This window comes from Perkinsus marinus, assembly GCF_000006405.1.
Source record: "Perkinsus marinus ATCC 50983 genomic scaffold scf_1104296934320, whole genome shotgun sequence".
NCBI classification, from domain to species: Eukaryota; Perkinsozoa; order Perkinsida; family Perkinsidae; genus Perkinsus; species Perkinsus marinus.
Window position 1 is genome coordinate 60040 of NW_003214849.1, and position 10917 is coordinate 70956.

A 10917-nucleotide genomic window follows, 5' to 3' on the forward strand; every position below is an offset into this window, starting at 1 on the left:
GCCGACAGTTATTAGCTGTCAGTGGAGGGATCACACCGGTTTGGCCAGTGCACGATGAAGCTTAGAAGTATTTTCATATTCCTCGCAGGATACATGAACTATGCTCTTGCGAATGGTGTGTGCGGCCATGATTCTTTGTGTAACTCAAGTCATACCACAGCAGACTGCATTACTCGTCATTTCAACAACGACAACGACAACCATAACATGTCTCATTATTCTCAAGTCACTTCTCGATCACAATAGCTTATTCTTGACAAGCTTCATTCAGACTCCTCGCCGTCATCGCTTTCTTCGGATTCGGGTAGGGATTCTGATTCGGGTTCGGGTAGGGCAGCCGCCACGTTCTGGCCTAGATTGTAAAGCTGAGGTAAGAAGCACTGAAATTGGCGGAATGAACACCTGCTAGCGTTTACCGTGGAATCAGCACACAGCTCTGTGATCAACCAATGTGCAGCTGTGGGCTCCTCTAAGTCACCTAAGCTCGTCTTCGCGTAAAGTGGACTATTCGGTTTGCGCTTGAGCGCGGCGCCAGCTAGACCGAAGTAAAGCTTCGTTAGTGCAAGCTTCATAACGTTCTTTGGCTTGAATATCCTGGACCGATGTCTCAGACGCGAGTGGTCCAGAGATCCGACTTCTATTTGATATTTCCCCAACTCTTCCTCCCCTTGCCAGTAAGGGAAAGCTAAATTGAAGTGCCTGAACGGTCGATCTATGCCATCGGCTCGCTTCTTGACTCGCTTTCCTCGAGCTCATAAGCAAAGCCAACGGACGCAGCATCTCCCCAATAGGAGTGCGGCACTCCACACGAGTATTCAGTGGAACATGACAAAACTCCCGCCACTTACGTTATTTTTTGCCTGGGGATGATCTTTCGGGCAAGGTGGTGGAATACCTCGCCATTCCTGAACAGTACATTAGCTCTGACACAACTCCCGATGTAACCGATAACCTCACTCATTTTTCGCTAAGCATCTGAGCTCAGACAAGGCAAGTACACCATCGGTTTTTCTCTCTCCGGCTGATTTCGAAGGTACCATGCCGAAGATGGCATAGAGTCCAGATGACGATATTTTGTAATCTTCATGCGGGCCTTCAGGGCCTTCGTCAGCGGGCCCTTGAACCTACATTAGCCTCATGCTTGCAGCAGCCTCTAGAAGGTCTTCCCTACCGTCAAGTCGCGCGGGATACCCGTGAACCACGATCCAAGTTGTCCCGCAATTTCCGACGCTTTCTGAATGAGAATTCATTGACCGAGCCGAGGCGCGAATTGAGATAAACTCGTCTTCAAGAGTCTTACGGAAATTTTCTTCCCGCCGTTGCTGACCTTCACTGCGCCATTTGCGGGGACGGGAAGTATGCCCGGCACCAGCGAAGGCCTCGGATGGGCTATGCTCAAAGCCTGAACCATAAGCGAGACTTCATCGCGATGGATTCCAGGGTGAGCTCATGAGGATTGAGATAGCTGACAAGTTTTCTTACGTTACTAATGTCCTCTTGTGTGATGGGTGCAGTAGCGAGTCCACCATGCAGGACGAGGGCACAAGTCGCAGCACGAATCGCATAATTGACATTCATCATGATTTTATGACTAATACAACTGACTGGATTTCCAGTTCACCCGAACAGAAGCTAAGTGGTATTATCACTTGAGTGAAATGATTTGGAAAGGTTTGCGTCTCGTCTGAGGAGACTGGAAGAAGGTGATTGCTCGAAAGGGCGAATCACAGCGATTCAATCGCTCGGGGCGATCGATCCTGACATCCTGAGCGGCGTTATGCAAGCCCCTACTATACTGCTCGAACTCCTTAATACATGATCGTTGGTAACGATTCGTTATTCATGATCTGTTGAGCTGAATGATTCAGTAAACCTGGAGGAGGCTATGTTGGAAACACCCAATGGAAGTAACAAGTGTCGGCGTCATGTCTCCTCTGAGGAGACTCCTCGTCGTGACGAGCCCGCGATTGCAAATCAGGACACGCTCGAAGCGTGTCGATTCCGAGTAGGCTCGTGATGAGACTGAAAACGCCTTGGCAGGAGTTAGTTCTAGATTAAGAACCCATGGGTTTCCTCGGCTGCATATTATACTGAGTGTCCATCACAATTTTCTGCGTTTTCTTTACCGCTAATTGCGACAGTGTTGAAGTATATGTTCGCTTCCCTCAGCTAAGCTTTGGAATCTCCTCACTAATTCGAGGAGTTCATACACGAAGCCTGGTAGAAGTTCCCGGAAACTAACAAGATTCTCCCCAACAATTTTCACCAACACATAGTTGACCATGTGCATATTCCCACTCTGATTTGCGGAATTGCTGATTTGCTGGTGAGAGTTCTGATGTAAGCTCTCCACTCAAGTGCTAGGTCTTTTGCTTTACCGGTATTATGGGAGTAGACTGATAGGTAGAATTTCAGGAGTTTAATTATCGAGTTAATGAGATGACAACTAACATGGATATTCGTATTACTGAGTGATAGTAGGTTGGACTGTACGACAATGAACGGGACATAGCGAATTGTGATCGGAAAAACACCCGTGTTAGCAATCAACGTTTTTCAATCGACGGATAGTGACAACGTTGACAAGTAACAACGTTAACAGTTGACACTGTCAACAGTTCGATCAAGATAATACAATCTCGAAAAGAGATCTAGTTTGTTAGGATTAGATAACTCAACAAGAGTTATTAACAAGTGGTTCTTAACTTAGGATCAATACAGTAATCATAAAGTATACGCTAGGCTAGCAAAGGGGACAAGTATCACAAGAATCTAAAATTACAGGAGACACTTGTGTACAATATTTCCTCACATAGTTCTTCCGGGCGTTGACGCGCATAAGTGATATTGTATTAGAAGCGTCTCATAATGCTCAACGCAGTAGAGGAGACGCTGAACGGAATGCGACTAAGGAAAAACTATATATACTCAATTGGAGTACAGTTCGATTTGGTTCCGGGTTCGATCCACGGCGCGAGCATTTTCTGCAATATACCGTGCGCGTGCGTGCATTTTCATAAAAGGCATATCTCTCTAAGTCAAGATTGAGATCATCTCGAAATTTAACATTCTTTAGTTGAAATCTAATAGCAATAAGAAACTGGGCTTAGCGGAGCGAAGCTACTTAAGATTAATATTAAATAGTGACTTCCCGAAAAGTGTTCGATGATGTCCAAATGTAGTGGAACGTAATCTGTACTCAATGGTGTTTTCCAAAGCTCAACAGTGTAGAGAAATATGCACATGGTCAGCAACATATGTTGGTGATGATAATATGAAAATTGTGAGGAAACTTCGGGAATTGATTCCAATACATTTCTACCTGCATTCGTAGGTATACTTAGTTTCAGGGAAACTCCTGAGCTCAGCTGAGGAGAGGGAGTATATATTTCTAAATATTATTATCGAAATATTATTTCGCCGCTTTCCTCAGCTGTAGGGCTTCATATACGAATTTTCAGGTAAAACGCTCAAAAACGAACAAAAGCTCCCAAAACTCCCACCGAATTTTCATATTGTCATCACCAACACATGTGATTGATGACAATGTGCATATTTTTCCACATTGTTCGTCGCATAACTGCAACATAGAAAATGCAGGGCGACTTTTTGTAATTTTAGATATTATAAAAAGCCGTATATTTACTATTGTTGAAGTATGAATATATGCACGAATTCAGGTAGGACTAATGAAAATTTCTTCCAAAATTTCCTCTTAGAATTTCCGTATTGTCATCACCAACACATGCAGTTCGCTACCATCTGTTTCACAGTTGATGTTATCTCGTACATGTCGCGCGTGGTACCATTCGAGTCGCTATGTTATTGACAATTGTGGAATAAATACGAGAATGTGAATATTTCACGCACGATTATATACAAGCTCACTACCATCTGTTTCACAGTTGATGTTATCTCGTACGCTTTTACGGTCCTTTTCCGTAGCGTCATATAATCGTGTTATAAACATGTCGCGCGTGGTACCACTCGAGACTCTGTCGGAGAGACTCATAAAATTCCGTAAAGTGATGGAGGAGAAGCAATTCGGTGCTTATATAGTTCGCCACGATGACGCTCATCAGTCCGAGTAAGTCAACTTATAATGATCGTTTGGAAATTTTGGGAAATTTTATTGAATTTTACGCAAATTCGTAAGTAAATTTTCACGATATAGTGAGAAAACTCCTGATCTCAAAAAGTTGTTGAGAGTGTGGTATGAATTTTCAGATACATCGCTGCTTGTGACGAACGCGTAGCATACCTCTCTGGTTTTGACGGTTCTGCAGGGACATGTGTTGTTACTCCGACACAAGCTCTTCTGTGGACCGATGGCAGATATTTTTTACAAGCTCAAAATCAATTCGGAAAGGAGTGGTATCTGATGAAAGACCGTGAACCTAACATTCCCACAGTGAAAGATTGGCTGCTTAGTAAGAACAGCATATGGAATCTACGATGTTAGTAGTACTAACATGAGAGCTTCGATACGATCGTGATATAATGGAGTTTCACGACCCGTTTTACGCGAAGTGGCGTAAAACTCGGTGAAAACCCCAATATGCAGTAGTCGTGAAATATATTTTTCACTAGTGCTTTTCATATCACTAGGGTGGTGAAACTCCGTTATAAATCTTGTATCAGTGCATATCACTATACTCAATATATCAATATAGTAGAGTTTCTTGACCCTAGTGATATGTTTCACGACTACTGCATATCACCGCGAATATCGCGAGTTTTTCACCGAGTTTTACGCCACTCCAACACACCGTGTAAAACTCCATTATAGTACTCCCTTGGAACTCGCATTTGTTTTATGTGAATTTCATCTGATTAACGTTGTGAAAGAACCACTTCTACATATCTACATTTTCGAGATGGTTTTCCATATTGTCACCAACACATGTAGTTGAACATGTTTATACTTTCTTACACTGTAGTAGTTTATGATAATTTTCAACTATACAGTATTTATGCATATCTACATTTTCGAGGTGGTTTTCCATATTGTCACCAACACATGTAGTTGACCATGTTTATACTTTCTTACACTGTAGTAGTTTATGATAATTTTCAACTATACAGTATTTATGCATATCTACATTTCCAGATGGCTGAGTTCTTGAGACTAGTGATAATTGCATATGGAACATCTTATATTAGTAGTATAACAACAGTTTGGAATTTGTAATCGTCTGAGATATTGAATCTCCTATCCGCATTCAGTGTGGGGGGAAATATGCATACGGTCAACCACATGTGTTGGTGCTGCCAAAAATGTTCGCTTTCCTCAGCTGAGCTCCAAATTTTCCTCACTAATCATAGAATTTTATATACAAATTAGGAGAATGTATAAGATTAGTGTACAGACACTAACAAGGATTTTCCAAATTTTCCTCAGAGTTTTCATATTGCCACCAACACATGTGGTTGATCATGCGCAAATTTTACCACACTGGCATGTGTTGGTGATGACAATATGAAAATTCTGAAAAAAAGTTATTAGTTTTCACCCTCATTTTCATGTATAATTAGCTTTGGAAACTCCAGAGCTCAACTGAGGAAAGCGAAAATATATTTCTCCGACGATTACTTTTTCCTTTTTTTCAGAAAATGCAAAGGACGTGACTGTCGGTGTCGACCCAGCGGTTACCTCAGTGGCGAGCTATATGGATTACACGAAAAGTGGTTTGAAAATCGCAATGGAAGAGCAGAATTTGGTGGATGCAATCTGGGATGATGATAAAGAGTACCCTAGACCTAAGCCTGGCAGTGATCCGGTAATAAGGAGTTTTACGACCCGTTTTACGTGAAGTGGTGTAATAATACTCGATGAAAAATGCGATATTCGCGGTGATATGCAGTAGTCGTAAAATATGTTTTTCACCAGTGTTTTTCATATCACTAGGGTGGTGAACTCCATTATAAACATTATTTTTCCCATTGTTATCAAACTCTAGAAAACGTTATTTCTCAAAGCTGGTGTCACTCTGTAGATGAAAACAATTTGATTCGTTCGCCTTGGAAGATTTCATTTCAAACGTAGGTGCTGTTCCTCGATGAGAAATATTCTGGAGAGAGTACACTATCGAAGTTAACACGAGTTCGAGAGGCTATGAAAAAACAGAATTGTAATGCGATGTTGGCGTCGTCTCTGGATGTCATCGCATGGACTACTAATCTTCGAGGAAGTGATATAGAGTAAGGCTGGGGGAAAGTACGGTATTCATGAGTTGATCTAGCCCAGACGTTTGGGTGTTGGGCGACTATGAGAAAGGTCGTGGGATCAAATCTATGTTAGAGTGTTATATTATTAGTAGTGGTGACAGTCACCGAGAGAAAGAAATTGCTGTAGTGATTGATGGGATTGTAATTTACAAAATGACGATTATTGAATTTTATCGAAAGACTAATACAATGTACGTTCGCGGCGACCCAAGGTGTCCTCGTGCGAATGCACATCTCTCGTGGCACGTTGGGGGGAGCAACGAGGTCGTGACCTAAGTACTCCGACGTTGGTCCCTCCATAAGATCTTACATCCGTATGTTTGCTGCAAGGTTAACAACTGGTATTAGGTGATATAACATTAGAACCTAACATAATAATCGTTGTATATACGCCTTATATGTATTACGTAATAGGAGTATCCTCTAGCGTCTTGTCGTCGTCGTTGTTGTTAGTACTGATATGTTTTATGTGAACCCGTACCTCTGTGTGAAGTCACAGCTACCGTACTCGCACTCCTGTAGTGGTGTAGATGAATATGTGTATATTCATGAATATATTTTGCGAATGAGAATAAAGATTCACTAAAATCTATATTCGCTCGATATAGTTATTACTGATGTTTACTTCTTGCAGAATTGATATTAGAGAGCTCATATGCTAGTCCATAGGAAACAAATTTCTTTTTCACATGAGCGAACTCATGTAATGGAATTTCTTTAGTTTAGTTTTACATTATGTTAGGTACAATCCCCTATTCATGTCGTATTTGGTTATACTACAAGACTCTTGTTTGCTTTTTGTGAATTCTTGTCGCTTCACAAAGGATGCTACTGATGCTATGCAAAAAGCTGGGGTGCAATGTCGGCCTTATGAAGAAGTAATGTGAAAAAATTTTGTGGCGCGTGACAGATTATTTTCGTCAGGTTTTTTCCTGGCTGAAATCCAACTGTTCATCAATCGGAAAAGTGTGGCTGGACCCCAACGCCTGCAATATGGCAGTTTACAGTGCGCTGGGTTCGGAGGCTGCTAAGTATGAGAACAGACTCCCTATGGTGTTGTGGAAAGCGATTAAAAATGAAGTGGAATGTGAAGGCGCGAGAGAGGCTCATCGAGAAGACGGTTTAGCTAAGACTAGATATATGTAATATGGTGGAGCGTAATACTACTCTGTTAAATGTAGTGGTTGTGATATATATATTTCTCACTAGTGTTTTTCATATATTGTTGAATAAATAGGAAATTCTATATCATAGCATTTAGTAATTGTTATGTTTTGTTGGAGTTTCACCCGTTTTACGTGAAGTGGTGAAAAACCCGATATGAAGTGAAATTAAAATACTTGGCGAATCACTTCATATCACGTGATATACATACCACTTGTTTTACTAGTGTTTTTCATATCACTAGGGGGGTGAAGCTCGAGTGATGGAAAATATGCACATGTGTTGGTAAAATTTGTGAAAATTCTGAACGTTGGTTTCTGTACTTTTTTTTCCGGATTTTATATGTAGAGCAGTGTTGGAGTAGGAATATATGCTAGCTTTCCTCAGCTGCTGAGCTCAGGAGTTTCCTATACAGTGTTGGAGTAGGAATATATGTTCGCTTTCTTCAGCTGAGCTCAGGAGTTTCCTATACAGTGTTGGAGTAGGAATATATGTTCGCTTTCTTCAGCTGAGCTCAGGAGTTTCCTATACAGTGTTGGAGTAGGAATATATGTTCGCTTTCTTCAGCTGAGCTCAGGAGTTTCCTATACAGTGTTGGAGTAGGAATATATGTTCGCTTTCCTCAGCTGAGCTCAGGAGTTTCCTATACAGTGTTGGAGTAGGAATATATGTTCGCTTTCTTCAGCTGAGCTCAGGAGTTTCCTATACAGTGTTGGAGTAGGAATATATGTTCGCTTTCTTCAGCTGAGCTCAGGAGTTTCCAAAGCTAACTATAAGAGTGTACAGAAACTTTGTAGAATTTCGTCAGAATTTTCAACACATGCAGTCAACTTTGAGTAATATCAACATGATAACAATATGAATCGATTGACACCAACGTTTTAGAAGCGTTACGTAGTCTATAGTCGTACTAGTCTCAAATTGAAGAACTCAGCCGTCTCGAAAATCTACATATGCATTCATACTGTATAATTGAAAACTATCATAAACTACTACAGTGTAAGGAAGTATAAACATGGTCAACTACATGTGTTGGTGACAATATGGAAAACCATCTCGAAAATGTAGATATGTATACATACTGTATAGTTGAAAATTATCATAAACTACTACAATGTAAGAAAATATACGTGTTGGTGACAATATGGAAAACCACCTCGAAAATGTAGATATGCATAAGTGGTTCTTTCACACTGTAGGTATTGGCTGGAGCACCAGCTCGCTGATCTTAAGAGGAGTGATCTCGACGAAGTTGATGTTGCTGATAAATTGGAAGAATTTAGGAAAAAAAGTCCAAATTTTCGCGGGCTTAGTTTTACAAGTACTATATGTGTGGGCGTTGAGGAATTGCAAGATAGCAAGATTTTCACATTTTTCAGCGATTTCTTCGTTTGGAGCGAATGCTGCGGTTATTCATTATAGTCCTACGAAGGGAAGTGCGAGATCTGCTAGTGATAAGGAAATGTGAGTTGGAAAATGTTTGCGCATGCGTGCAGTCTTGGAGTAGGAATATATGTTTGCTGCATTTGAGAGTTTTTTCAGTAAATGTTGGTTAAGACTTTGCCGAAAATTTCGGCTTAGTTCGGGAAATTCCGCATTGATTGTAGAAGTTTATATATGAATTCGGGTAGAAGTGTACAGAAATTAATAATAATTTTCGAAATTGTCACCAACATATGTAGCTGATGATGTACAGATTTTCATATTTTTGTGCATGCGTGCAGTGCTGGAGTAGGAATATATGTTAGCTTTCCTCAGCTGAGCTCAGGAGTTTCCTATACAGTGTTGGAGTAGGAATATATGTTAGCTTTCATCAGCTGAGCTCAGGAGTTTCCTATACAGTGTTGGAGTAGGAATATATGTTAGCTTTCCTCACCTGAGCTCAGGAGTTTCCTATACAGTGTTGGAGTAGGAATATATGTTCGCTTTCATCAGCTGAGCTCAGGGGTTTCCTATACAGTGTTGGAGTAGGAATATATGTTCGCTTTCATCAGCTGAGCTCAGGAGTTTCCGAAGCTAATTATAAGAGTTATAGTAGACACGTAAGAATTTCCCAAAATTTTAATACTATCACCAACACATGTAGTTGATCATGTATAAATTTTCCTATGTTTGTGTCTGCGTGCAAGTGTGAAATTTTTGTGTCTGCGTGCAAATATGATTTTTTTATCAAGGTATCTGGTGGATTCTGGAGGACAGTATTGGCAAGGCACGACTGATGTAACTCGTACCGTGCATTTGGGTACTCCTACTGCTGCTGAGAAGGATGCATATACTCGAGTTTTGAGGGGGCACATAGCGTTAGCAAAGCAGAAGTTCCCGGTGGGGACAGTTGGTCAGGCTTTGGACGCATTAGCTCGGCAATATCTCTGGCAAGGAGGAATGGACTTTCGACATGGAACAGGTGAGTAGTAGTAGTAGTAGTAGTAGTAGTAGTAGTAGTTGATGATGATTTTAAAATGGTAGTAGTTGATTTTATTAAGAATTTGGATAAAATGTGTATAAGTTTACCAAAAATTTCAAACTAGAGTAGATGATGAGTTTCAATCGTAGTAGTTTGTGATGATTTTGAAATGGTAATAGTTAAATTGGTTTTATTAGAAATTTAGATAAAATGGGTATAATTTTATCAGAAATTTCAGACTAGAGTAGATGATGATTTTCAATCATAGCAGTTTGTGATGGTCGGCAGTGTTGGAATATATGTTCGCTCTCCTCAGCTGAGGTTGGGAACTTTCTCGTTATTTATAAAAGTTGCTGTATGAATTCGGGTAGAAGTGTTGAGACTTTTTCGCACAATTTTCGTATTGTCATCACCAACACATGTAGTGACCATGTGCATATTTTTCGATAGCAAAATATACGTACGGTTTGGAGTTGAAATATATAAAAACTAATACGAATTTCTTCCAAAATTTCCTCTCTCGATACTTGTCAGGTCACGGTGTTGGAGCCTATCTCTGCGTTCACGAAGGGCCTCACAATATCGGACCTCCTGGTCGTCCAGGGTACTCTATAATGGGATGAAGATTTTCCTACTTACTGCTGTTTCACCACCCTAGTGATATTAAAAACATAGTGCATATTTTAGTTGGCGAAAAACGCATGTGAGCAGTGAATAACGCGTAAAACATGTGGTATGTGTTTTACGTGATACGGGGTGGTTTGCTGAGTATCGCGTTTTTCACCACTTCACGTAAAACGGGTGAAACAGCCTTGTGTATTTAGTATTCCGGAGCCGTTGAAGCCTGGCATGATAATCAGCAACGAGCCTGGATACTATAAGGATGGGGAGTTTGGTATTCGCATAGAGAGTCTGATGCTTGTCCGAGGTAGGTGGTAGGTCGCGGGTTCGATCCCTGCACCTGTCGTTTTTTCCGGAATATATTCCTCGTTAAATATAGGAGTTAGGCAGAAATGTAGAAAAATGAATAAATTTTCCTATTTATTAGTAAATAAAAAAGTTAACCGTTTTTCCACATAGTCTTTTCCCAGAATATATGTTCACTTTCTTCAGCTGAGCTC

The 10917-nt window shown here is 40.7% G+C and overlaps 2 protein-coding genes across 2 annotated transcripts; one reads left to right on the top strand and one right to left on the bottom strand.

Moving 5' to 3' along the window:
* Positions 1–263: 263 nt before the first annotated feature.
* On the bottom strand, positions 264–572 carry Pmar_PMAR020326 (hypothetical protein; the record flags this gene model as incomplete). Its single annotated transcript, XM_002784956.1, has 2 exons — positions 264–365; positions 417–572. The coding sequence occupies 2 exons, from the start codon at positions 570–572 to the stop codon at positions 264–266; spliced, it is 258 nt and encodes an 85-aa protein (XP_002785002.1).
* Positions 573–3968: 3396 nt separating this feature from the next.
* Pmar_PMAR020327 (Xaa-Pro aminopeptidase, putative) lies at positions 3969–10913 on the top strand (the record flags this gene model as incomplete). Its single annotated transcript, XM_002784957.1, has 12 exons — positions 3969–4087; positions 4228–4430; positions 5611–5780; positions 6047–6201; positions 6971–7106; positions 7153–7370; positions 8592–8713; positions 8772–8856; positions 9567–9796; positions 10331–10400; positions 10621–10724; positions 10888–10913. The coding sequence occupies 12 exons, from the start codon at positions 3969–3971 to the stop codon at positions 10911–10913; spliced, it is 1638 nt and encodes a 545-aa protein (XP_002785003.1).
* Positions 10914–10917: the final 4 nt, after the last annotated feature.